Source organism: Ailuropoda melanoleuca, chromosome 16 (assembly GCF_002007445.2).
Source record: "Ailuropoda melanoleuca isolate Jingjing chromosome 16, ASM200744v2, whole genome shotgun sequence".
Classification (NCBI taxonomy): Eukaryota; Metazoa; Chordata; class Mammalia; order Carnivora; family Ursidae; genus Ailuropoda; species Ailuropoda melanoleuca.
Genome location: NC_048233.1, coordinates 78,445,006 through 78,472,625, shown reverse-complemented (window position 1 = coordinate 78,472,625; position 27,620 = coordinate 78,445,006). Strand labels below are relative to the sequence as shown.

At 53.5% G+C, this 27,620-nt stretch overlaps 1 protein-coding gene across 1 annotated transcript; it reads right to left on the bottom strand.

The window, feature by feature from the left end:
* Positions 1-146: 146 nt before the first annotated feature.
* P2RX3 (purinergic receptor P2X 3) lies at positions 147-26,667 on the bottom strand. Its single transcript, XM_002922705.4, has 12 exons — positions 26,137-26,667; positions 19,040-19,175; positions 18,551-18,622; positions 18,253-18,316; positions 17,447-17,540; positions 17,069-17,146; positions 16,308-16,449; positions 15,704-15,840; positions 1,872-1,965; positions 1,513-1,578; positions 1,030-1,107; positions 147-585 (listed from the first exon to the last, which is right to left on the bottom strand). The coding sequence occupies exons 1-12, from the start codon at positions 26,253-26,255 to the stop codon at positions 472-474; spliced, it is 1,194 nt and encodes a 397-aa protein (XP_002922751.1). The 5' UTR covers positions 26,256-26,667; the 3' UTR covers positions 147-471.
* Between the last annotated feature and the right edge of the window lie 953 nt (positions 26,668-27,620).

Here is a 27,620-nt window from a genome sequence, read left to right as displayed (position 1 = left end):
AATCCCAGCCCTCTCGCTTCTTAGCTGTGTGGCCTTGGGCAAATGACTCGGTCTCTCTGAGCCTCAGTTTATCTTCAAAACAGGGCAACTAAGATCTACGTCATAAGATTATTCTAAGGGCTAAATGAGATAATGTGTGTGACTTGGCACTTGGTAGTGCCTTGTGGCTACTTTCTATTACTACTATGCTCTCTACTCTTCAGAAGGGGGACGACTCAGGTGCTGCTGCCCTGGGGGTCCTGGGAAGCAGACAGGGGCAAGGCAAGGGGTGAAGGGAGATCGAGGTTGTAGCAAGGGGTACTACCTGTCTGCCGGAGCACTGGGAGGCCCAGACACCTGGGTCCGGCGTGGCTTCATGGGGTGAGCAGCAGAAATGAAAGCCCCTCCCCGCTCCGTCCCCCCTTGCCCAGGTGGGGTGCCCTATGGGGAGGCCTGGGGCCCAAGGGTGAGCATGGGGCCCTGGAAGGGGCCTTAGTGGCCGATGGAGTAGGCCCCCGAATCTGTGGACTGCTTCTCCTCGGTGGTCTGGTCGCTGGGGTAAACTGGGTTGGCCGAGGCCGTGACCTTCAGCATTGTCTCATCCACCTGCAGGCAGAAGGGCTGGCATTATCGTGCTCTAACTGCGGGCAAGACCCCCCCCCGCCCCCCGCCATGGGACTCCTCTCTTAGAGAAGGCCCAGGGCCTCGTTATCAGGGAGCTCCAGCAAGTCTGTGTGATCCCAACAGTCTTTCCATGAACCTTGTGGGCAAACAGATACCTGAGCTAACCCGTGGCAGGATTTGTCCCTCCCCAGAAATGGAGAGGGGACAGTGAGGGGATGGGGCGTTGGCAGTGATGACCCACAGAGCCCCCACAGAGCCCATTCTGGGCCAACTCCCTCTCTTCTGGACCCCCAATTTGCATCGAGGCCCCTATGAACTCCCCTTAAGAAGCCCCCAAAAGGGAGAGCCACTGAGAGCCCCCAGGTTCTAGTGCCCCTCCCTGCCCTGTCCCTCTACGTCTCGTGCCCCCCCTCCCCTTCAGCTCACCTCCTCAAACTTCTTGGCTTTGTACTGGTCGGCCCCCTTAAGGAAGTTGAGCAGGATGATGTCACAGAGGACAGTCCCCTGGAGGAGAAGAGGCAGGACGGGCTCAGTATGGCAGGAAGCAACAGGCTCAGGTGGCCGCTGAGCGGCCGGGCAGTGAGCAGGGCTGCCCTCAGGCAGACAGCAGGCCAGGGGTTGGGGTGAGTCCTCCAAAGACACCTGACCGATGTTTCCAAAAAGTCCAGGGGCTTTGCGGAATATTTTCATCACCCACCTCTCTAGTTTTGGCACGGACCGCAGACCAAAATGCAGAGAGAGGACTTGGCGGGAGAAGCTGAGGGAGACTGAGGCACGGGGCCAGAGGTCAGGCTTTCCATTCTAGGCAGAAGCGGGGCTTACCTGGGTCACTCTCCCCAACCGCGCCCCCCTGCAGCTGGGGCCCCACCTTGACTGGCCTCCTGTCTGAGGATGGAGGGCTGAACTCACCACTCCCACGGAGGTGAAGGCAGCCACAGAGCTGATGATGGTGGGGATGATGTTGAACTTGCCAGCCTGCAAGCAGAAAGCCCAAGGCGGGTGGGCAGAGAGTCCAGCTCGAGGTCCTGAGGCTGGAGGCTGAACGTGGACTCCCAGCCAGAGACCGTGGAGCGGAATGCTCTTGGTAGACCAGGGGGCCCAGCCCTTGACCACAGTGGTGAAGAGTCTAGACTCACTGAGGGTCTCAGAGCTGGTCAGTGTGGGACTTTGCCCCCCACCCCTGCCCCTGGAGGAGGCTCTTGAGGGCCCAAGACTGGTCTGGGTTTCCTCCCCTGTCCTCCCCCAGTGTGCCTGGCCCAAGGACTCACGTTCCCATACACCAGCACGTCAAAGCGGATGCCGAAAGCCTTCAGGAGTGTGCGGTACTCACTGCCATTCTCCATCTTGTAGTATTTGGCGAACCTGAAGGCCAGAGGCGCAAGGTGAGTCCCACTGCGGGCTCCTACCCGAAGCTTCAGGGTCCTCTAGAGCGTACAACTCTCACTCGCTGAGCAATTCTTACGGCTGGTTTGCTGGACACCTGCACTGTCCTCCCTGTGTGGTTAGCTGACCCTCTGCGCAGACATCAGCCTGGGGGCTTGTTATCAAGGCAGATTCCCAGTCCCACCCTGAACCTGTGGAACCGGCATCTCGGTGGGTGGGGCCCAGAACTCTGCTTTTTAAGTAATTTCCCTAGATGATTCTGATGCGTGCAAAAGTCTGAGACTTGCTAGACTCCAAGCTTCTTCAGTTTTATTTGTTTGGGTGTCCCTGGGCCCAGCTCACTGCAGATGCTCCCCTCCCCATAGGCTTCTCAGCCTACTTGGGTTCAAAGCCTGACTCTGCCACTTACCAGCTGTGCAAACTTGGGCCAGTTACTTAACCTCTCTGAGATTCAATTTCTGCTTTTGTTATTGGGAATAATATAGAAGTCCTGCTTCACAGGGTTGCTATGAGAATTGAGTGAAAGCACACACACCAGGGGTCTAGAACCGTGCCTGGAACACAGTCAGCACCCAGGGAATGCTTGCTGGTGTTGGCTGTTATTATTGCTAAAGAAACACATTCGCATTTATAGAGCACTTTTGAAAAGCGCTGCGGGATAGGGATGTGACTGCTCTGTTTTTCAAGTGAGGCTTTGAGGAGGTTAAGAGACTTGTCCAGGGTCACTCAGCTGGCTGAGACTCAATGCTAGAGTAGCTCGAGACTATGTGCTCCATTCCTTCTCTGCCTGGGCTGCTGGGTGCCAGGAACCATGCCGGGGACAGATAAGAATGATCACCTTCAAAATGGGGGCACGAGCATCTCACTGTGAAGATGCCCAGGGAAGAGAAGAGAAGAGAAGAGAAGGGAAGGGAAGGGAAGGGAAGGGAAGGGAAGGGAAGGGAAGGGAAGGGAAGGGACCACCTATGGCTTCACAGTCACCAAGCATGGGGACTGCATCTGTCTAAGGCCAGTGCATTCCCCCTACGGCCCTGCCCATCGTAGGCAAAACTCTACTATCAGCAAAGTGTAATTTCTTGGGACTTCCATGGACCCACAGCAGTGACATGGGCTCCCGACACCAGTATCCCAGGAGCACGGTGGGGGTTAAGTGCGATGATGGGGTGAAGGGGCTCAGAGAGCTTCATAACTCTGTGGGGTTGACGTGGGTCTTATTTGGTGCTGGCTGTCTCCCCTTCATTTTCCGATGACCCCAGCTTCCCAGGCCTCTCCCACAGAGAGAGGGGTCTGAGGAACTCCTTACCCCCCGAAGGTGTTCAGTGACTTTGATGCCCCTCCTAGGGCTATTTGCAGTTGAGCCTGCAGGGCGGGGAGAGGGAACTGCTCAGCCCAAGTGCAGAGCAGACCACAGAGGGATCACAGGCATGTAGGGAGCAAGATCATTTTGCGGAAGAGTCATCGAAACTCATAAAACATCAGCCACTGTCTGCTCTGGCTGTGCGGAACTCTAGAGTCAGGCAGAAACGAATACAAATGCTGGTTCCGCCCCTTGCTGGCAGTGTGGTCTTTTATGTGACTCAGAACAGTTTCACTGTTCATGTCTATGACATAGGGGTGCTCATGCCTCCCCCCGTCCACGGGTCTGTTAGCTAGAGGGGTAAACACTGAGACCCACCCTTTGAGACAGGCACTGTCGCGATCCTGGGGTTGGACCTTCTGCCTGTCCCTCCACACCCGTTCTCTGCCCACCCTTCTCCACAGGGCCCTAGGAGCCTGGTCTGCAGACATTGCCTCTACCAAGCTCCCTGACCTCCCTGCCACTGGGCTCAGCAGTGGGAGGCATCCACAGGCCATCAGAGGGCGGGAATGGAGGAAGAGTTTAACTGGGTCAGGAAGGAGTCCGGGCTGCATGTTTTCGTGCCTGCTTATGCCTGGGCATGGCTGGACCGTGTGTACCCAAGACGTGCACCTGTTGCCCCAAGCTGAAAAGTAAGGCTGAAAGCTAGTCAGCGAGGGAAAGCTTCCCCGGGGAGCCTGACCTGGGAAGGTGTGTCTGGTGGACTTTGCAGCCAAAGTGGGGGACAGGGGAGGCAGGATGATCTTCTCGAGATTGAGACCCAGAGTAAAAATGGGAGTGGCCCCTGGAAGGAGGCAGAAAGAAGCCCAACTACCTAAGCAAAGAAGCAAAGACTTGGAGGACAAGGACAGAGGGGAGGGGCTGGACCAACTTTAAAGATGTGGTAAGTTATGGTCTGGGTGATGGCCCCCGACGGCTTCACAGACCAAGGCAGAATGGAGTGGGTCGGGCTGCACCAGCAGGGGGACCCACTTTACAGATGGGGAGATGGAGGAGAAGGTAACTTGTCTGAGCTGGGGTTCCAGCCTCTGCTCTTAACCCTGAACGTGCTGCCTCTAGGCCCCTGAGTGGCCGGTAAGGACCCAGATCTCAAAGCCCTTCTGTCTTCTGTGTTCTGTTCACATCACTGGAAAACTCAGGTTCCCTGTCTGGGAGATGTGGCACCTGACGTCCCTGGGGACTGGACAGGGGTGGGAGGGTGGGTCACAGGTGCTTGGGGCGGGGCAGAGGCTAGGACTGTGCTCCTGAAGTCTGCATTCCGGCCTGAGGCTGCAGCCGTGAGAAATGCTCTCACATCCCCTCGGAGAACAAAAAGTCAGCATCCTGGGCACTGTGTTCAAAGCTGGCTGGCTAAATTTATCTTGGGAAGGAATGTGAAGGAACAGGGAGAAAAACCAAAGCGGACTTGGTTTTTCTCCAGCACCTGCCTTCCAAGAGGCAATAAGTATGATAAGATCATTATCTCACCAACCACCCACCCTCAGAGGAGGGTTGGCAGGGACTGGTTCTCTTCCTGGGAGGGAGGGAGGAGGAAGAACAGCGCTCAGGGAGGGAGGGCCTGGGCTGCAGGAGGGAAGGGCCCAGGAGTCTTGACTGCTGCCCTCGAGTGTGGCCCATGACCGGAATCCAGCACAACCCTGGGGTCTGGGTCATCTTTTCTCTTGGCACATGGCTGGGCTATACTGCCCACCCCTTTGCCGTGAGCTAGGTGGGGCCCTTGACTGGCTCTTGCCAGTGCAATGTGAATGGAAGTGAGGTTTGTCACCTGTGGGCTGAGGAGTGTCAGAGCCGTGTGCCTTGTTCACCCTCCTTGCCCTCATGGCCACCTGCTCAGGAGCTAGGGGTGAACTCAGGCCCTAGGGGAGACTGATTCAATAGATGACAGGAGCCCCGCTCCCTAGCGCCCCACCTCCAGCAGCCACACAGACATTGGGGTGAAGGCTCTGAGCTGAGGGAGCTGTTACAGCAGCTACCAATATTTGCCCTGACTGTTACAAACACCCCTAATTTCCCAGCTGAGAAACCTGCAGTTCAGGGAAGAGAAGTTCTCTACCAAAGCATGAAGAGGGAGTTAAAATTGGGGAGTTTTTCAAGATTAGCCAGAGAAAGGGCAAATCCCAATGATGCCACATTCCTAGGCTTATTCCCTCCAAGAGTCTTGGAGGTCTGGGTGTGGTTCTGTTATCTTTAATTAGTTTTTTCCACCCTGGACCAGCAAAGTCTCTCTGAGCTTTCTACCGCAACTGAGCAGCAAGAAGAGAAAGAGCCATGGGGAGGACGAATGAGATAATGTTAATATATCAGAAGTTCCTAAAGCTTGTCCCTTTTCTTTCTTTTCCTAGGATCATGATAAATGAAATAATATTTACGTTGACCTTTGCCACTACACTCTCCTGCCTCCTGGAGAGAATCGTATCAGTGGTAATAACAGCCGGCATACACTGAGTGCCTACTATGTGCCCAGCACTGTGCCAAGCACTTTACACTTACCACCTCTTCTAAGACCCAGCCCCATGGAATTGAGTTCTGTTGTTCTTTCCATGCTATAGATGAGGAATCAGGGTCACACAGATTAGCAGTTTGTCTAAGGTCCCCAAACCCAACAGTCTGTAACCAAACCTGGGATTCAAACTGAGGCAGTCCAGTGCCAGAGTTCACACTCTGGGCCAGCATTCTGGACTGGTCTTTTTGTTGCCTGATTTCTGTTAGGTCGTGGCTGATTTCTTTCTGTTCTCCAGCTGGGGGCCCCTTTGCATTGGCAAGGCGGGTCTCGACACCCAGTGTCATCGGTGGGGCGCAGAACAGGAAAAACCAATGGAGTGTGGGAAGAAGGATCCCCAGACTCCTCATCTGCAAAGGGGATGGGCAAAGCGACACCCTCTGGCCAGCCTTGATTTCTCCCAAATCCCCCGATGCCTACCTCTCCAGCTTTGGTTTTCTTGGCTGGGAAATGCAGTTGGCGAGTGCAACATCACCAACACGCAGCCCAGCCCAGTCCACCTTCCTTGCCTGTTGGCAGAAACCCTGCAGTACCATGCACCTCAAGTGCCAGCCACACCACACCGCCTGACCCCACAGACGTGGACTTCTTGCCTTTGCCCATGCTGTTGCCCCTCCTCCCCTCCCCACCTTGCAAACTCCTATTCACCCACTAGGGCCCAGCAGGTGTTTAGAGCACACCTACCCTATGCCAGGCACTGGGCTAGGCCCTGTGGACACCTTGGCAACAGGCTCTGGTCTCATCAGAGGGAGAGGAGAGCACTGTTGGAAGAGCACATTTAGCAAAGACAATCGGACCTAGGCTGCGAGTCAAGCAAGGCTTCGTGTAAAGTGACGTCAGAGTTGAGGCCTGAGGGATGGAGGGTGGAAAGGTGCGAGGGCCGGAGGTGGGGGCCGCTTTCCTGGCTGAGGGAGTCGCGAGCCCTCTCTCCTGGGAAAGGACATGGTGTCTCTGGAGAAGCTACAGGACCTTGGTGGCCTGGAGGACACGGATGGGTCCACGTCCTCCTAGCTGGCAGAGTCAGTGCTGGCATCTCTTCCCAGGTCCATCTTCCCAAAGTTGGGGGCTTCATGCATGTAGCTTGAAATTGACAAGGGGGGTGTGTTTAGACCCAGGAAATTGGCAAAATGATGAATCAGGTGTTTCCCTTGTCTGTTTCCTTTTTCTCCAGAGCCGGTTTATCAGTGTGGGGCAGAGGCTGTGAAATTCCCCTGCACTACCTTTTCTGCCTCTGCGGGGCTCAGGCCTCTCCCTCCGCACCTGCGCACCTGACTGCACTTCACAGTTTGCACTATTGAGCGTGTGCCAGATCTCACCGCCTTTGCCCGAGGACCTCCCTGGTGCGGTGACGGGCAAGGTAAACGCTTTCTGAAGGCATCAGTGGATTTCTGCCATCTCCCAGATTGAGTTTAGCAATGTTGGCTCCGCGTTTCCTCCTCCTGACTCGGCTTCTCTAAGTTCTCCCATTCTTTGGGTGCAGCCAGTGTTTGGCCGTAGCATCAGGCTGTTTCTTCCCAAATAGAAAACACTTAGATCTGGCAGGTGGCTGGGTGGGAACCGGCCCCTGTGGAGGGGCAATGGGGTGGGGAGAGCAGAGGCATACTCCGTGTGCATGCTTACCCCTGCTGAGCGCTAGGCTGGAGGCTTGCAACCTGTTCCTTCAGGCCTCATGACGACGGCTCGGTGGTGCAGCCGTGGGCGGAGGGGCTTTGGAATGAGGCAGTCCTGGGCTTGAACCCTGGCTCCGAAGTAGTTTACGTAAGCTGAGGGAAAGTCCTTCGCCTCCCTGAGCCTCAGTCTCCCCAGATGTGAAATGGGGGTACTAGCGAGAGCGGCGGGCTTGTGACAGAGGATTCTGTGAGCTGCTGGCTGTGATGCACAGAGCTTTCGGGGCACGTCAGCAGGTGCTCATCAGGCTGGACAGAAGCCTGGCCGGTGGCTGTAGAAGCTTCTGGGCCTGCCAGGGGCACAGATGGGATCTGAACTCCGTGCCCACCCCTGCCACTCCCGAGGGACGAGCCAAAGGAGATTTCAGGGTGGCCTCCGTGAGCAGGGACGTGTGAAGTTGGTGCCTGGGAGAACACCTGAGCTGCTGTGGAGAGGCCTCAGGGCCCGGAGGAGAGAACAGCGGGTGCCCTCAGCCACTGAGCCCCGGAGGGGAGAGGAAGGGGGGAGCAGGGCTGGAACTTGTCTGATTGGCCCAGCTTTGGGGCAGCGGTGGAAGGAAGGCGGATAGCCCCTGGTGTGCCCACCACTCTCGACGGTTGACCTCCACAGGCCGCCTGCCTGCCTCCCTTCCTCTTTGGTAAATGCGGGGCTTTAAGGAATGGGGGCCCTTGAGGGGCGGGGAGATGGCCGGCATGTGGCTCACTGCTTCCCTGCGTGGCTGTAGTTTGGTCCGTGGCTGCCGTGGCTGTGCGGGGCTGGCGGTGGGAATGGCTTCCCACTGTGTTAGGCTGTGAGTGTCTCAGCTCCCTCGCCGGGTGAGTTTCTTCACAAACCTCCACTGAGAGGGCCTTCCCACGGGGACCCTCCCCGACACGCCTGTGCTGCGAACAGACAGGACAAGCCCAACACGGCACCAAATCCAACAAGCTGAGGCCTGACAGGGCTGACACACTTCCGCGTGTGTGTGTGTGTGTGTGTGTGTGTGTACACGTGATCCCTCATGTCACGAGCAGCTACAGATAAAGAATGAGTAAGTACAAACATCAATTACCGTAATAAATCATTTGTCAGATGTGCTTCTGCTGGGCGGTGTGGAAGCTACGTTCCAATGTGACAGGTCTATAAATGATACCGCACGCTTCAGCGGCCGTTCCACCCACACGCACTCACTCAGACTTTCCGAGCTCGAGGGGACCTTATCGCCTTGAAACAGCCCATTTCACAGAAGAGGAAACTGAGGCCCACGGAGGGGCTGGGACTTGCTGAAAATCACACTGAGCATTCACGGCGAGGCCTGAACCACAGCCTGGGCTCTCTCTTAAGAAAGAGCTATATCTTAAGATGAATAATTAATTACTCTCCGCTTGCTCCAGCACAAAATATTTTTCGTATAAATATTTTGTTTCTTGGGTTCAGGTTTATCATTTCCACGTGATCAAAGGAACTGGTCTCGTTCGTGTTTGTATCAGCCACAAAGCCTGACAGAATATGGTGTTGGAAGAGATCTTCAGAGCCCTCCCCTCGTTAGCTACAAGAGGTTTGCTGCCGCCGCCTGGACACCCCCCCCCCCCCCCCCCCCCCCCCGAGAGAGAGGAAACTCCAGCCTGTCAGAGCAGCCCAATTTCAGCCTGGGGAGGCTCCGGTCCTCAGGAATGCTTCTCCACGCTGGGCTGACATTTGCAGTAGTCGGCAGTCAATACACGTCGGCTGAATGGAGAAGGTTTTTATCACAATATACGAATCCCTTGGAAGCTCTCAGACATCTGTTTAGAAACGATCCCATGGAGTGATGGAAATTCCTTCCTAAAGCAGGGACACGTAACTGTTACAGGAAAAATAGCAACAAACTTGCAGGATCCGGGTTGGACTTGCGAGGGAAAACTTGGGCCTGGAATTTGAGTGTCTAAGTGAAGGAAGGGTGTTCTCCGTGAAGCTTTTGCCTGGTGAGAAGTGATTTTTGCCAGCTGAAATATACTTTTACAGTTGATTTTATACTGATAGGAAAATATCTCCTGGCAGACTCATTGCGTGGGGGTGGGGCAACATCCTTGGAGCAGGCTGGGACTCCTTCCCTTAGCGAGGACCCCGAGGCATTATGCACTTAGGCATACTCTAGGAACCTAAACAGCTTCAGGGGTGGACAGTTAAACAATGGTTTGTTGTTGATCTTTTTAAACATATTACTATTAGTTCATCTTTAACGAGGCAGGGGAAGATCAATGGATGGGAACTACCCGAGAGCCAGGTGGCTAGATGTTTCCTGGGAGTAACCTTTTTGGCATCAGTTTCCTTGTTTGTAAAATGGGGGTAACCATACGGGTCCTGCAGGATACTCACTGTTACCAGCACAGGCTCCGGAGGCTGTTGGAATTTAACATCCAGACCAGCACTATTTGCTGTGCAGCCTTGGGCAGCTAACGAAAGCTCTGAGTGTTAGGTTTCCAGCTATAAAGTTGTCTCTCTTCAGAGTTGACGAGATAATCCACAAAGAACACCTGCTAAGTCCCCGGCTCACTGGTAAGCACTCGATGAGGGCGAGCCGCTGTTTTCTGCCAGTAAAGTTGGTTGTCATGAGGACAGGCTAGACGTGAAAATTATAAAAGGCTGTGTGAATTCAGGATCGCTCTGATGGCCTCTCCTCCCACTCGAACCTACACAAAGAGGAAAATGGATCACGGCGAAGGCAAGAGAAATATACCCCCGTCAGAGGGGCCTTCAAGCGTCTCTGTGGAGATGATGGGAAATGGCTGCTTTTTTAACACAGATTCTATGGCTTTTGAAAGGAGAAAAATCCAGATTGCAGAAAGAAGGATCAAAGCCAAGGGCACACTTTCGATTCCGTCTCTGTCAATTGGCCTAAGATCTTGCCGATCTGCACGTTTCTGCATTGGAAGCAGCGCAGGCGCCAAATTTCCGAGCTCCAGGAAAGCTGCTGTGGGTACATTTCCAACACGAAGCCATCACTAGAAACACCTCCAGCACGAGGAACATCTAGCAGCTGAACAAGTGTTTTTTGTCCCAGACACCAAGACAGGAAATCCAAAACTGCCTTGCCTTTTTGTAGCAAAGCTGCCTTAGGAGTGCTCAGAGGAGAAACACGAATCCCGAATCCAGCGTCGCTAAATGCACCCTTTTGCCTCTGTCCCATCATCCTGTTCCCGCTGTCACCGCTGGGCCCCGTCTCCCCCGCTCGCTTCTTTGTTGCAAACCAGGTGACGGTGGAAGGTGCGCTCGAAGGGGCGTCTACAGATCGGTCCCTGCGTTTGAGTCCCGATGTCCCTCTTACTTAAGCTGTGTAATCTTGGGCAAGTCTCCGTCTTTCCGAGCCTACTATGGGGGCGTGGGGGTGAGCTGTGAGTCCTATCAAAACAGGCACAAACAGGCTTTGCAAACCTAAATCTAGGGGCTCAATCTGAGGTCTGGGGATGGACTTTTAAAGATCTTCAGAGTCCCAGAACTTTATGCTTCATAAACGCAGAGAAAAAGTCCTAGAGGGAAGCCCGCCACACTGTCCAAGATGTTAACTTCCTACGAGGGAAGAAAGACTGAAGGAAGGAAAGGGAGTCTGCACATCTTCATGCCTATGTATCAGGATCACTTGCATTTATTACTCTGGGGATGTATTTATATCTTATTTGTAGAATCAGGTTTTGTTTTTGTTTGTTTTTACAAAGAAAATGCCTGCAAAATGGCTCATGTCTATGAGTATATGCATCTTACTGGACATTCAGTCCATGAGCTCATCAGGGGCACATGAGGATTAGAGACCTCCAAGTGTTCATGAAGGATGGTGCTGGTCCTTGCTCCTGCCTTCCCCACCTGCCCTGGGCTGCCTCATTTGGCAGTCTGGCCGAGTCACAGCTCCTGTCCTCACCGCGGTGTCTCCTCCGGGTTCCATGAACTGCTTCCTGCCCTCGTGCCTTCAGACCTGGGCAGTTACCAACGTCCCGTTGGTGGTCCCAGGCCCTGCGCTCTCCTTCGTGGTTTCCGTACACCCTGCCCACACCTTTGAAGCAGTCCCTTTATTAGACTCTCCTCACATTACCCAGTCTGCGTGTGCCATCTGTTTCCTGCTGGGACCCTGACTGCTATAGTATTTTTAATCTGTCTTTGTACCACCTCTGCCCATATACTCACACGCACTCGCATACATTCACTGACACACGCCCTCACACACACAAACACACTCCCTGCTTAGGCACACGCCACACTGACACACTCACCCACAGACTCACACTCATCCACTAACAAACACACCCGCTCACTCAAAGACACAATACTCGCATTCACGTGCCACTGCCTCTCCCAGCACCTTGGGGGATGTGGCTCTCTGGTTAAAATCCTGCTCCGGTGAACAGAGGGTCCCCCTGTGATTCGAGAACCGGGCCCTTGTCTACACCCCCTGCCGCTGGGGTGCCTGGTGACTTTCTCCAGTTCTTAGTTTTTAGAAATGCTGTCCTTTGCCCTCTACTAATCCGGACGGACCCACCAATGCCACATTCTCAATGGACTTGGAAAGAGGCTTCATAAAAGGGCCAAATCAAAGTGGCTCCTGGAGAGGTTAGCTGTACAGAAAGATATAGGAATAAAAACAAAATCTTTCCACCAAGTTTCAGGTAGGGACAGATGACAACTTCAGAGATCACGCAAACAAAGATGAATTTAGATGGACGGCACCGGGTAATTTGGGTGGAAGTCGAAGGGAGACACATTCTGGCTCAATACAAGGTCACCTTTCCAATCACTGGAGCTGTCACAGAGGGACAGGCCATCTTGTGAAGTGGCCCCATGTCTGGGGCTGTGTCACAGTGAGACTGATATAGATAGAGTGGGGACAAATGACCTCGAAGGCTCCTCAGGACGCCCCTGTAACCTCGGGCAAGTCACCTCCCCTCTGAAATTTCTGCTTCCTCCTCGGTGAGACAGCCACCTCAGCCTAGGGGGATCCCAGGGGTCCTCAATGGCTACACATTCTCTAAATCTCTGATCCTACAGGCAAAGCGCTGCAAGGGGGGGCATTTGGAAAGGAGCTGCAGAAGTAATTAGTGATGGAAATGAGAATCTCTAGCTGTCTCTTGCCTGAGTGTGCAGATTAAAACAAGGCTGACTCTTGGCTGAATGACTGCATTTCCTCCAGAGCAAATGGCAACAGTAGGACATTGAAAAACTCTGGCCTCTGTTGGAAAGGGAGCAGCAGACTCATTTGTCTGGGAGACAAAAGGCCAGGCCCTGAACTGTGCCTCCAGCAGCCGTTAGTCCTTTAGCCTCCATGGATCTCAGGGTCTTAATTTTTAAGCGACGAGAGTATCAACCACATGGGCATGTTTTTTTGAGGATTCACAAATATGAATGTCCCCAGCCTTCCTGGCTGCATGGAAATCATCCAGGAAAATGTGTTTGCGTCCAGGCTCCCACGCCTACTGGCTGCTGTGACCTGGGGAAACTTGTTTCACTCTGTCAAGTCTTTGTTTTCTCATCTGTGAAGTGGGGGGGATTGTGGCATCAGCTTCATAGAGCGGGTAAGGAACAACGCGCCAAAACCACACGAAACTCGGCCCCCAGGGCGGTGAGTATGGTGCCCACAGATCAGGAGATTTGTGGGATTGGAAGCTTTACTGTTATCAGAAACCGCAGTGTGGCCTGTGCTGAACCTGGCTGTGATCTTTATTCTCTGTGGCCTCCCCAGCATGGGTGCTAGGCTTAGCCTTGGGGGTCCATGTGGTGCCAGTAGCTTGAAGGCAACACGAGGATGCTGGGTGGGTACCCAGGGGGAGGGATCTGAGGGGGCTTGGGCGGAGCCCAAATCTTTTAAACTACAGGGGGGTCAAAACGAGCAGCTTTTCCCTTCCCTACTCTGGTCTGGGGGTCTTTGGTGAGGGGGTTAGTATCTGGGTCCATACCTCTCAGACAGCTCCCCATAGGCCCCTGGGGGGTAGGCTCAGAGATCCTCAGATCCGTTTGCCCAAATGCAACCCAAGCTGATTTGGGACCAGGTCCACCTCAAGTTCTGCTCTGTGGGATGGGTGTGGGGGTCCCGGGGAGGGGAGTTGGGGTAGAGGGGTGGTCAAAGCACAATTAATTAGAGATCAAGAACTCCACACCATTACTTCTTTAAATCAAAGAGTTTGTTCTAAAGCTGTGTGGCATCCGTGGTTGGGGTCCTCATAATCGTTAACATGCTTCCTAAGCTGTCCTGCCAAGTAAGTTATTTGGGAAATTGAAGAATTCCCACTGGCCACAGGGAAGTTATGAAGATGAAAACTTTGCATTTTAGATCCTGAGAATTTTATTAATATGTTGCTATTTTAAGCCACCATACAAATATCCTTTGTATTGATTTCTGTGTGATGTACCCACTGAATAAATATGCCAATTTCTGCCAGGGAGCCGAACAGTATTTTTAACCTACTTTAAAATATGTGTTGTTTCCTATGGTTTTTTAAAGTTTGGAGTTGATTATGAAAGCACTTTCAATTTTAAAAAATTCTTCTCTCCAGAGAATATACATATATATTTTAAACTATTAAATATAAAGTGTAATGGGACATAGTTTTAGATGTAGTTTAAAAACTACAAATAAATGTAAAAAACAAGGTGAAATGATTATTTTTTTGCTTCTGTCTGCCATTATATGGAAAACACCAAGTTCGGGTAACAATTCTTCGGATATGTGACTGAAGTATATTCTTACGTGTACTTTTCCCCCCTCATCACTGCCTGTGTAGCCAATGTCACCTGTTTCGTGTATATCACTTGTCGTATGTAACCAGAGCCCTACCAGAAACTCCGGGGCCTTCAAAACTCAAAGGAAAAGCAAAGCAGAGAGATGAAGCTTTTCATACCTTGGCCAATAGGATCCCAAGATAATGATACTATTGCCATTTCATAGACGGGGAAATTAGGATGGGAGAAGATCAAGGGCTTGCTCAGTTTCAGCAGCTTCCAAATAGTTAACCCCGAATTCTTCTCTTTCCTTTTTTTCAAAATGGGGGTGATGGGAGGATCAGGGAAAGGTTCCTTATGGCTCAAGGCCATTGGGGATATAAAGTAGATGATACGTAAAGACTGGTTGGAGCTCTTGGTTGGAACGGCATGGAAGCACTAATGACCACTGTGGTTGTTATTTGGGACTCAAACGAAACTTACTGGTTATGAACAGAAAGACACTTTCCATGTTGTAAACTGATCCCGCTATTGCCCCTGCTTTGTGGATCCAGAAACCTTAGAGAATGCAGGTAGCAGAGAGGGGCTGCCTGGGCATTCCAAGCACGTGGCAGCTTCAGAGCCAGAGCCAAAAAGGGCTCAGAATCACAGCATGCACATTCTGGGAGACCTCGGTCACGTGCTCTGACTGCTGACCTGGCCTGTCCCTTAGAAAGTCCTTCCTGATGCAAGTTGGTACAGCCACTCTGGAAAACAGTGTGGAGGTCCCTTAAAAAGTTAAAAATTGAGCTACTCTATGATCCAGCCATTGCACTACTGGGTATTTACCCCAAAGATACAGACATAGTGAAGAGAAGGGCCATATGCACCCCAATGTTCATAGCAGCATTGTCCACAATAGCTAAATCGTGGAAGGAGCCGAGATGCCCTTCAACAGATGACTGGATTAAGAAGCTGTGGTCCATATATACAATGGAATATTACTCAGCTATCAGAAAGAACGAATTCTCAACATTTGCTGCAACATGGACGGCACTGGAGGAGATAATGCTAAGTGAAATAAGTCAAGCAGAGAAAGACAATTATCATATGATTTCTCTCATCTATGGAACATAAGAACTAGGATGATCGGTAGGGGAAGAAAGGGATAAAGAAAAGGGGGGTAATCAGAAGGGGGAATGAAACATGAGAGACTGTGGACTATGAGAAACAAACTGAAGACTTCAGAGGGGAGAGGGGTGGGGGAATGGGATGGGCTGGTGATGGGTAGTAAGGAGGGCACGTATTGCATGGTGCATTGGGTGTTATACGCAACTAATGAAGCATCGAACTTTACATCGGAATCCGGGGATGTACTGTATGGTGACTAACNAAAAAAAAACCCAAACAAAGTCCTTCCTGATTTTGAGCCAACACCTGATGGGGGTGCATGGGGCCTTTTCATCCTGATATGCCTTGCTGCTGGAGGTGTGACTCCTTAGAACAGCCCCTGCCTCCTCCTCCCGAGGTCCCAGGAGACAGGGGATTACCTGAAATTGTAGCCTGGGGAGACGCTGCTCTTCTCGGAGACGCCATCGAGCCGGGTGAAGGAGTATTTGGGGATGCACTGGTCCCAGGCCCTGTCCAGGTCACACACCCAGCCGATCTTAATGCCTAGGACTCCACCCTGTGGAAAGGGGCCAGATATGAGGAGGAAGCGCTGTCTCCATGGCCTGCCATCGTGGGGGCTGGGGGTCGTGATGCACGGACACGTGATTCTTCCCATTCACTAGGTGGAGGGAAAGTGATTTGGAACAGTTGCTTAGTAAACAAAGGACTGCTGTCAGGGGCGTGGGCCTTTGGGTCTCTAGATCCTGCTTTTGTCTTGCGTCCCTCAGCAGCAATCCAGGATCCACTTTCCCATGGTGTGCGCTTTTTCAGAGCTCTAAGGTCAAGTGTGAAGGCGGGAATGGGAGACCCGAGTCTTGGCGGTAAGGGTGAGGGAGGCAAGGCCCCTCAGGACCCGGGTGGGAGCCCGCTGCAGGCCTGGCATGCTTGCACTAGGTGGCGCTGCTGCCTGGCCGCTGCTCGGTCTTCCTGGTATTTCCACCCTCCTCCTGCCAAAGGGCCCCCAGTCCTTCGTTAGGTCCTCACCGTGCTGGCCAGTTTGGCAAAATCCTGCCCTGCAAACTTGACCACATCCCCCACCCGCAAGATGGGGCAGAAGGGGGACTTGTCAGGGTGGAAGCGGCATGTCTTCATGTCTGTGGCTGTCAGGTTGGGAAGGAGGTTTCCCCTGTGGAAGAGAGGAGAGAAGCCAGGCCCAGCACTGCCGTGATGGGGCATGCACAAAGGTCTCTAGCCTTCCCCAGCCCAGGCAGGGGGATCTGGGACCTGATGTCTTGGACACTCGTGGGCTTCGTCTCCTCCGTTCCTGCATCTTCCCTGCAGCTCCTATCCCCCCCTCTCCGTATCAGGGTTGAGTGTTTTTCATGTCTCATACCCCCCATCTCCCAGGCTGGGGATCCCAGGGGGCAGGAGTCACACCTGAGTTCTCTCAGCACCTCCATGGTGCGGTGGAAAGAAGTGGGATGGCTGCCTCTGGCCCTGATCTTTGGAGGTATCTGGGTTCCAGGCCCAGGCTAACCTTGTCTCTCACCTGCCTTAAGCAGAACTCCCATCTGGGTTCCAAGCCCCAGGGCAGGAGGCTGGCAGTGAGATTGGCCCCAGAGCCCACCTAATACTTGGTGGTCAAGGCCAGCTGGGAGATTGGGAATAGGAGCCCCAGGGGGATGGGAAGAGGGCGAGAAAGTGTGGAGAACTGTGTGGGCAGCATTCTCTACCCCTCTGAAAATGAGCCGGCAGGGTGGGGTGGATGCCCTTCTTTCTGCTTTAGGGAGGGGGCTGGGACTTACTTCTCAAAATTGAAGAGGGGGAAACGGATGCTGTTCTTGATGAAAATAGTGAAGTTCTCGGCTTCCATCATGACAGGCCTGTGGGTGAGAACAAGGGGGCCTTAGCTTCTTGGGAAGAGGAAGGGGAAATAAGGGGCTTTTGGCCCCGGGGGACCACGTTTCCTGGTGGACATTTCCTTCCTGGCACCTGGTCATGGCCGCTCTGCGGCAGAGGGCCAGAAGGAGGGGGGTGGCAGGTGAGGTGGGGGAAAGCGGCCATCCTGAGGCCACTTTCTCGCCCAGGAGTGGCTACTACTAGGGGTACCCAGGAGACTCTCTGCAGGCTCAGAGATACAGAGCTCCCCCTATTGGCAAAGGAGAGCAGGGCAGGGGCCTCACATTTCCACTGTGTCCACCTCGGTGGGGCACCAGCCCTGGATCTCGCAGGTCCGGAGCACAGAGCTGTAGTTCACGCAGCGGCCCGTAAGGATCCCTGCAGGGGGGAGCCACACATGCTGGGTGCCTGCCTGGCCCTTTGCTACTCCCTCACCCCCACCCACTTCTCATCAGGGACCACCCTCATTCAGGGACCCTGCAAGTGGAGGGGACAAAGAGGGAGGGCAGGGGAGGTGGACCTGTGGTACAGGAGCCCTGCCAAGCTCTTGCCCTCCTCTCCTCCTGAGCCCTAGGCCGAGCCAAATGGAGGTGACGGCCTTCCTCTGACGCGTTCCAGGCCCAGCCACCAGGGCCCTGTTCTCCTTGTTCCCCAGGCACAGTATGCTCTTCCTTGCCTCCGAGTCTTTGCTGCAGCTGTTCCTTCTGCCTAGAATGTTCTTTTTAAAGCCCTTCTATCCTACCAACTCCTTCCCATCCTTCAGGGTCCATCTAAAATGTTACTGCCTCCAGGAAGCCATGTGGGTCCCCCTACCTGGAACCAATCCCTCTCCCTTCCCCAGCACCCACTGTTGCCCCTTGACAGCCCTTGCTCCCTCACAGCACGCTGTCTGTCACCACCGTCCCTGGGCTGCGAGCTCCTCCAGGGGCAGCCCCCACTGGGTCTGGCACACAGTGAGCATCTTAAACGCTGGCAGAATGACAAGGAACAGGCCAATTCCCACTCTCTCTCCCCCATGGGGGCTGTGCTGCCTTCCAGGGTCCCACTAACGTTTTGGGGTTGTGAGGGGGTGGGGAAGGGCTGCACTCACCCCCACCCGGGAAGCGCTGAGGCCCGCACTGGTTGTCTGATACACAGCGGTACTTCTCCTCGCTCTGTGGGTAGACAGGTCTGCAGGTGGGTGTAGGACCCTGCGCTGGCCCTGGATGAGCCCTTTGGCTCCCAATGTTTCCCCATAACCAGGGGCTTTTGGAAGGTGGAGGGCAGACACAGCTCCAAGGCTGGAACTCAGACCTCTTCATACACCCACACCCCTCCCTGCCTCCGCTCCCCACCCCCAATGTTTTCTTCCTTGACCTGCTTCATTCAACCTCCCTCCCTCCCCTCACCTCTGGGCAGAATCCTTGCATCTGGTTTTCAGTGACTATCATCTTGGTGATGATGACAAAGACAGAGGTGCCCTTGGTAGGAGAAGAGAGAGAAAAAAAGTGCACCAGGACCAATCTATGAGGTGGGTACTGCTTTCATCCCCATTCTACAGATGGGGAAACTCAGGTGTGGGGTAAGAGACCTGGCCAAGGTCACCGGGCTAATAAAGGGCAGAGGTGGGTCCAAGTCAGGTCCAACCTACCCACCCAGCCTCTCTTGCTCCTCTGTGCGTTGTGTTGATCACAGGTCCGAGGAGGACCCTGCTGTCCTGATGCCTAGTGCTGCACTCTGGAGGGCGCCCCCCCACCCCAGCACCTCCCAGCCGCTGGGGAGGGAGTTCTCTGATCACTGATGCTACACACCCTGGTTTGGGGATCCCATTGGCACCCTCCTTGCCTTGCCCCAGCATCTGGGCATCCACACATGGCTCTGGGGTAGGGGGACCATACCTGGGGTGGGGTCACATAATCAGACACGTCCATGACTCTGTTGGCATAGCGTCCAAATCCCTTCACCTTGGTGACGACCGAGGACTCAATGGCTGTGTCCCGCACCTGGTAAGCCTTCTCGTGCAAGAAAACCCACCTGGGCAGGAGAGCAGGGATGGAGAGTAAGAGAGGAGGGTCTAGGCCCATCAGACAGAGGCTGGGAGACGTCTCCTTCCCCAGCACTAGACCCCGTTGGGTGTCTGGCCAGGAGAAGGCCTGTGCTGGAGGGGAGGGACCTCACCCTGGGTTGGGTTAGAATGGTGTTTTTCCATCTTTCCCATTTCCTGCTTCAAGACCATTTGTAGACTTTTTCCCCCTAACGCCCCCATCATGAAATTTTAATACTATAGATATCAGCTTATATACTGTATGTGTATTTGTGTTTTACACATAAGAAAAGTGAGATTTTTTTTTTTAAATCCCTGAAGAACACATTTTTCACCCCCTTGAGGGCAACGTCTCTCCCCCGGGGGGCGGCAGCTCCCCTCCGCCAACGCATCGTCGTTCCCACTGGCTGGGAGGCCACCTCTTTGGCAGGCCACTGGAAAGAGAAGGGGCAGAGGATCCCAAGCCTCTGACCCTGAGCATCCCAGGCTTTGCTCATGGGTGTATCCCAAGTGCGAGCACATAGCGGGTGCTCAGTAAACAAGTCAGTGAAGGCATTTGGGAGCTGGGAGCTTGGAGAAGTCTCCATCTACGCAGGAGCCAGAGGAGAAAGACGCAGGAGGAGGAGAGGGGCAGTGCTGAACCTTTCCCTGGCAGGTAGGAGTTGGCTTAGCAGGCGGAGGCCGCAAATCTTATTCCTTGGATTGTGCTGCCACCCAGTGGACGTTTACCTGTACTGCCTTCTTCCCAAGCCCAGGCCCAGGGAGGGCTCCCTTCCTTCCTTCCACCCTCACTTCCCTCCGCAGACTCTGGCAGCCTCCCCGAGCAGCAAGAAGAGCCTGCAGGCAACTCTTCCCTCTGCAGTTCTGTGAGGTGCCTGCTTTTCTTATCACAGCCCTCAAGGCTCCAGCCACTCTCCGCCTCGACAGAACGCTTCCAGCCTGTGGCCGGTCTTCTTAGTGCCAGACAGCATGCTGGGAGGCAGATGCTATCGCTGTCCCCATTGCACAGATGAGAAAAGGTCATCAAATGCGTTTCGAAAGTGCCACACACTCTTAGTTTTGGAGAAATGCTGGTGACATGTTGTGGAATCAGGGAGTGTGCTTTTGGAAACACTGGATTAAGCTCATTTTCTGCTGCTAGCCAGGGAGGCAAAAGGTGGAGGATTAGCAGAAAGAAGGGACTGGAGATGGTGTAGTGCAGAAAACACAAAGCTGGGGGCGCCCTAGGCTGGCAAACTGACCTGAGGACTTTATAAGGAGGGAGTTAGGACTTCAAGCCCAGGAGCTTTCCAGCCCCAGAAAGTTGTCCAAGAGTGGACTGCTGTGGGAGGTGGTGAGTTCCACATGCCTGGGGAGACTCAAGGAGATGTGTTCAGTTGGAAGGCGGTTGGATTGGATGACCTCTGGGGTCCCCATAGAGGGGAACGGCTCCGGGATCATGCTGGGGGTCACAGTCACCTGTGGGATGGGCCCCTGCCCGTCCTGTTCGTGCACACAGGCTGACATCTGCAAGAGACACTTTGTTCTGTTTTCAGTGAGAGGGCTGGGAGTTATCCCCATCCTGGGGCTTCCCTCAGGGGCTTGAACTCCCAATGTGAATGCTCTCCCAGAAAGGGTGGAGTCACAGCCCCCCTTGGTGGATGGCTCCCTAACCTGTCCCCTGTTTTATTGTTGCTGCTGTATGGCACGCAGTGTCCTGAGGAATGCACCGTTAGGAGGGTCACAGAAGGTCATAGAAGGCTCTTACAAACACCCTGCCCGTGTGGACATCTGTGGTGCTGTGTGTTTTATTTTCCCAGCACTTTTCTTCTCTCTTTTTTGGAAGGGGAGGGGTTTCATCAAGTCTCATAAGGAAGTACGGCTCACACAGAAATCTCATCCATCACCTTACATCCAAATGAGTATTATCAGCTCCCTGCAGGGGGCCCTGTGCGGTGGAGGGAGTGAGGCCGAGGGCCCAGATCTCCCTGCTCCCAACGGAGTGCACCTCTGTCCCGAGGAGTAGAAGCCACAGTGGCAATTCGCCCTCTAGAGTCTCAGTGTGCCTTGCCACGAAATGGACACATCTCTGAGTGGTGATCTAATGACATGTTTCGTAAGGCCCATTACCCTGTCCTTAAAGTCCAGGAACATCTGCAGATGAGAAGCGGGGTTCAGGTTATTATCATCTAACCAACACAGCCCGCTGAGTGCTCTATGCAGTAAGGGTTCATTGAGTTCTTACAATGACTCAGTGAGACTCCTTTGTTGTTCTCCTTACGTTTCGGATAAGGAAACAGAGGCACAGAGCGCTGTGCTAACTTGCCAAGCTGGTAGGTGGGTTCCAACCCGGGCAGACTGCACAGAACCACCTCATACCCTGAACGGGATCCTGGTCCTGGTGCTGGTGGCTTTGGGGAACATCTCCAGCCCCGGGAAAGTCTCAAGAGGAAGGGTCCTGGGGCTCAGAAGAATAATTAAACCTATCTCTTTCCTCCCCTTTCTCCTTCTTCAAGGCTCCTTCTTGTGCCCAGTGGGTAGGAGAGGCCACATCAGAATTCTTTCTCTGAGTTAAATAATAAGCGGAAGAATTTCAGTGGCCCCTTGGGGCCCAAGGACGTCATCAGGGCAGCTCAAAATAAGGGGATGCTTCATTTCCAGAACAGAGGGGCTGAGTCTGTCTTTAGAGGCCAGGGCTGAGGAGATGGGGCAGGACTAAGCCTTCAGTTCTTGGCATTTACTCTGCTGCTCTGACTTATTTTTTTTCTCGTGTTCCTGGTTTATTATTTATAGAGCGGAAGGCGGGTGGCAGCTCCTTGGCAGGTGGAATGTGCAGGAAGGAGGCCAGAGCGGTGTCCCGGCACCCTTCTGTCCACCCCCAAGGAGTCAGGGAGGAGGCCGGGGGTGGGCACGGGGAGTGTGTGCTGTGTGCGCCTGGAGGAGAGGGGTCTCTTAGGAAGGTGTGAGCTGGATGGTAGGGGAGGGGCAGGTGTGTTGGGGAATCTAGGAAATGACAATAGTTGCTGTCATTAGTGGGTCTCCCATTTCAGGCAAGGCTCTTGACATGTTAATTCTCCTTGCTGTATTCCCTGGGGGAGGCATTTCTAAATGCATTTTCCAGATACAAGGACTGAGACTTAGAGACGTAAGGTGACCTGTCTAAGTCCCACTCCTAGTTGGTGTCACAGCAAGGCTTCTTACCAGAGGGTCCTTGTTCCACAGTCTCCCCATCATGGGGCCGCAGAGAGGGGTGGGGGAGACAAGAGTGGCACTTCTCTCTGCACCTATAAGATGGAGGGTTCCAACAGGTCTTCCCACTATAGTTTCGTCACCTTGTGTCCCACGGGGTGCCTCAGGGTGCTACCCTGGGCTGAAACAATAAGGTGGTGGGCCAAGAAGGTGGAATTCCAGGCCCTTCTCTTTAACTAGAGCAGCTCCCCCGTTTAACAACTTTATGTATCAAGCTTCTTCATAAGATTCAAAGTGAGGCTTGGGGCACCTGAGTGGCTCAGTTGGTTGGGCATTCGACTCTTGATTTCAGCTCAGGTCATGATCTCAGGGTTGTGGGATGGAGCCCTGAATCAGGCTCCATGCTTAGCGTGGAGTCTGCTTCTCCCTCTCCCTCTGCTCCTCCCCCTACCCCCCCAAAATAAATAAGTAAATAAATAAATAAAATCTTTTTAAAAAAAGATTAAAAATGAGGCTGAATATTATGAACCAAATGGGACAGCTGTGCAAATAGTGAGTTTGTGGGTCAGGACTTGCGGGGGAGGAAGGGATGGGGAGAGCAGAGCTGTGAGGGGTGCGAGGCACCATCCGCCACCACAGGTCCTTCTGATGACGGAGCATCAGACGGCCGGGAATGCCCCTCTGCCGGTTTGCAGGGAGGTGGCTTCCTTCCAGGAGGCTCTGCAAAGTAGTTCAGGCCCTGGAACAGCCAGCACTTCTGGAAACTCAGTCCCCAGGGATCCTGTGTTTCCTCCTCAGCTCCCCATAGGATACCAAAAAGAGATTGGCTCTTAGGAAGTCCCACCCCACAAAGGAGACTGGGGATTGATTGCCACCTGGGCCCTGGGAAAGCCATGTGAGAAACACCACTGGCTTCTCTGTGCACCTGGGCGGGTAACGGACACCAGGGTGAAGTGGTGTCCACTCCAGACAAGCAGCTGAGGCTGGAACAGGGGTGAGAGCACATGTGGAGACAATTAGCTGGTGTGGTGCTGCGATAAATGCATAAGAGAAACGGTTGGCTCATGTTACCTGTGTCCTAGTAAGGTTGTGCATCTGGTCTACCTCACAGGGATAATATGGAAGAGATTCAAGCACTAGCTAGATGTTAGTTAGATGTTAATATCCCAGCATTAAAAATCCTTTCAAACTCTGCTGAGTCCAGGCCACCATCATCTCTCTCCATATGACGCAGCGCCCTTAACAGGTTATCCTGCTTCCACTCCTAAGCACTCTAACCCCTTGGTGAATTAGCCAGAGTGATCTCCCCAACTCAGATCTCATCGTTTGTCTCCCCCTGCCCTACCCAGCCCAGGCGCGCGCGCACGCACACACACACACACATGCACACACACAGTTCCCATCCACTGCCCCTGTATAAAAACAAAAGCTCTGAGGATGTCTGAGGTCTGGCTGGGTGTAATCCCACCCCCATCTTATGACCACCCTCACCTTTGCTCCCTCTGCTGTACCCATAGAAACCTTCTTTTCTTCTTCCCATTTGCCTGGCTCTTATCCTTTACAGAGCTGGGTTTCTCTGCCTTGAATCCTCTTCCTTTCCTTTTTTCTCCTGGGTTGCTCTTACTCATCCTTCAGATCTTGGCTTGGGCGTCAAGTCTCCAGAAAAACTTCTTAGCTCCCCGACCAGGTCAGATACCTCCATCCTAGCAGCTCTCCTAGCACGGTGCTCCTTTTCTTCAAATCTTGAGCCACAGTTGAAGTTTTACATTTGCTTGTGGCGATTGTTTGATGAATGAGATTCTCTTGCATTGTAAGCTCCATGGGGGCGAGGGCCCTGTCTACTTCTGCCCAAGTTCTATGCTTGGTGCACAATGCCTGGCATGAAGAAATGCTCGATAAATTTCTGCTGCATTAAAGACAATGGATTCATGAAGTGCTAATGGTGCATGGGCTCATGTGCACAGAGATGGGGCTCCGGCCAGGGGGCTGGGCTACAGACTGCACGGATGTAACTGGAAGGAGCTGCTCCGTGGGGAGCTGTCAGGCTGGGAGATGGATGGGGTTGGATATCAAGACGCCAAAGAGCCTTCCATGCTTGTTTCTGCAGGCCGGGCTCCAGTACTGGGGATCAGAGCATTGGATCATATCACGATGAGGGAGAGACAGGGGCAAGGGGAGAGCAGAGCAGGCTGGTCCAGGAGCCGCTGTCTACCCTCCATCAACCTTCTGCTGGAGCCAACAGAGCAGGAATGTGCTGAGGCAGCTTTTGGCCTCACCTGGACCACCATACCGCCTCGTGGCTATTAACAGTGACAGCATCGCATATACACGTGAACACGGACTAAGAACCAACTTGGAGACAGGCTCTGGAGACGCAGACATGGAACATTTGCAAACATCATCCCTCACAAAACCTTGAAGTTGGAAGTAAGATTCAAGGCCATTTTCCTACCCCAAAGCTTGAATCCCTTCTCTAACATCCCTGAGAGGAGCACTGGATGTACAGCCTTGCCTACGGCAGCCACAGAAAGGAGTCCTACTGGTTCCCACAAAGCATGCAAAGCAAAAAATTCCTTAATCCACGCCTGCCCACTTTTCCACGCACACGCTCACACACTACTCCGACCTTTCAGGCAAGGAGGCCCATGCACACGCAGCTCCAGCCCACATGCACACCGGATGTCTTCTTTGACTGACTTGAATTAACTCATGACAGTGATCAGTGGCTTGCTGTCTCTCATACACAGAGCCATTGTCTCAGGGAACAGAGTGAGACTGGAGACCGGCACACCAGGAAGGAAAACTCTGGAGGTTTCTGCCTGTCATTTCTGGTGCCCACCCACCAGTGTGTGCAAATGACCACAAGAAGGATGGAACCTGTGTTTTTCCCCCCAGCCATTGTCTGCTCCATGGCCCTTTGTGCATACGTGTGTGTGTGGGGGGGGAGGGGAGTGGGTGCCTCTAAAGGTGGGAGCTGAGAAGGGGTGTTGGGACCACTGGCTCTTAAGCAACTCCCAGGATGGGTTATATGGTACAAAATCAGGTAGCAGTACAGAATTTATACTTTCTGACAAAGGGGAGTGTTTCTGGATTCACAAGGAGGGACCCTGGATCATGTTCAGAAAAGCCACCTTTCCCCTGAGCAATTCTTCCCTTGAGGTATTTGTGCCTGTGTCTCTCCCCCTTCCCAAGGAGCAGACACCCGGCTGTGTCCCACCCTCCACGAGCAAGGGCTTCTCCCCTTGCCCCGTTCTTTCACCAACTCCTCAAGCCAGGAGGGAAATCCCTCATTCAAGAGTGGTCCAGTTCTCTCCTTCCCACCCCACCATCGACCTGATCAACCCATCATTGTCTCCCTTATGTCAGCACCTTCCCTTCCTCTTTCCTGTGCTCCCTCATCTTTTTGAGACTCCAAAGCCTTGGCTGAGGAGAATGGGAAGATGTGAGGGTGGTCTCTTCTCTGGTGGGAGCAGGAAAGAAGGGAGAGGGGAGATGGTCACTTGGGACCTCTCCTGCTGGAGGGTGGAGGATGGCACCAGGGCAAGAACTCCACTTCTTGGGGTGTGTGCCTAGAAACCACTCTCTGACTCCAGAGGATTTGCTGGGGAAAAGAACTAACCTGGGGACCAGATGCCTGAGCAGGGGTGGCAGAGTCCAGTCCTTGGACTCCAGAGTAGAGACTGTTTCCTCCAAGACAGGAGAGGGTCAGGCAGCTGGACAGCGACACTGACGGGACACCAGACAGCCCTCCCCTGCTAGGACCCGAAGGCCCACAGGACTCACCCCACGAAGTAGGAGATGATCAGAAGCTGGACTGCCCGGTTGATGACCCCAATGGTCCAGCTCTTCACAACCACCGACTTGGTGGTCTCGTAGGTGAAGAAATCGGACACGCAGTTCATGCTGAGAGAGCACTCAGGGGCCACTTAGAAGGGACCCAATGGTGGCCTCAGGAGGGAGAGGTCCTCAGGACAGGGAGACAGAGATCAAAGCCTGGAGGGGACAGCTTGGAGGGGCTTGAGGAATGGGGAGCCTGTTCCTTTAAGTCAGGCAACCCTAGCTCAGTGCCCAGGCTCTCTCTGCCCTTGACACTCTGGGCTGCCAAGAGTCCAAGGCCAGGGCGGGGGACCCCCTTTTTGTTCGTCTCCACCCCCACTCCCATGATGTCACGGCAGGGGTGGGGTCTCCAATCCGCGGCTCCTGATTGCCTGGGATGCAGCTGGCTAGGGCCCTCTGGGAGTCATGTTTTATCTGCACTCTGCCTACCCTTTCTGTTCCGTTCTCTTACGCCGCATCCTCACCCTGCTCGGCAGCTTCTTCATGCTCTCCTTAAAGCCCCTTGCAACGCCCCAGCCCCAGCCACGTAACAGCCTTCCCCGGACTGAGTACCCCCTTCATTCGTGTCTTCCCAAAGCCACTCAATTCGGGGGCCATCTGCTCCCTTCCTGAGTTGCCTCCAATAGCACGGGTCCAGGGGAAGGGTCTCTTGAATATTTCTCTCAATGTCCTGGTGGGGGGGTGAGTAAAGAGTCATATAGTTCACGTCCCTAACTCAGGTTGGCAGTGGTTGAAGCTCAACCTGCCGCAGAGCATTATCACATTGGGGTGTTTTGTTTTATTTTGCTTTCTTTTACTGTGAGTTTACTTGTCTGAATCTTTTGTTTGATAACAGGCTCCTGGAAGGCTGGGGCTGTTTCTCTCTTGTTTACTAGTTTCCTCAAATCCCGAACTGAGTGGTCACTCAATCTGTATTTATTGAATCCAGCTGAATGTCTGTTCCTAGACAGTGCTGGAATAGCCATTTCCCAGAGGTTAAAGTCGTGAATTCAGGGAGCAACAGAGCATTCCGGCTGTCTCTTATCCCAGGATTCAGTTAGCAAGCTAGCATAACTAAGATTGTCAGGAAAGTCTTGAAGTTAATATCTGTTTTAGGGGCGCTGGGTGGCTCAGTCAGTTAAACATTTGCCTTCAGCTGGGGTCATGATACCAGGGTCCTGGGATCGAGAGGGCAGAGGGCTCCCCGCTCTGTGGGAGCCTGCTTTTCCTCCTGCCTCTGCCTGCAGCTCCCCCTGCTTGTGTTCTCTCTCAAATAAATAAGCAAATAAATAAAATCTTAAAAAAAAATTCTGTCCTAATGTCTTCATGCAGGACAGGTACCATCAATCGTTCTGGAGGTAGAGTCACAGTGATTAGGACAGAAGAGAACAGGAGGGGGGTAAGGAGATTTGGGGCCCTGGGCAAATCTTCTTTGGGCCTTGGTTTTCTCA

What these genes read in the sequence shown, in the direction of transcription:
- P2RX3 (XM_002922705.4), bottom strand. Translation starts at nt 26,255, where the DNA reads ATGAACTGCGTGTCCGATTTCTTCACCTACGAGACCACCAAGTCGGTG. An exon ending in TGCAAGGATTCTGCCCAGAG is followed by an intron (nt 18,317 to 18,550) that starts GTGAGGGGAGGG and finishes GTCTACCCACAG; the next exon opens with AGCGAGGAGAAGTACCGCTG. An exon ending in CCCCTCTTCAATTTTGAGAA is followed by an intron (nt 16,450 to 17,068) that starts GTAAGTCCCAGC and finishes TCTCTTCCACAG; the next exon opens with GGGAAACCTCCTTCCCAACC.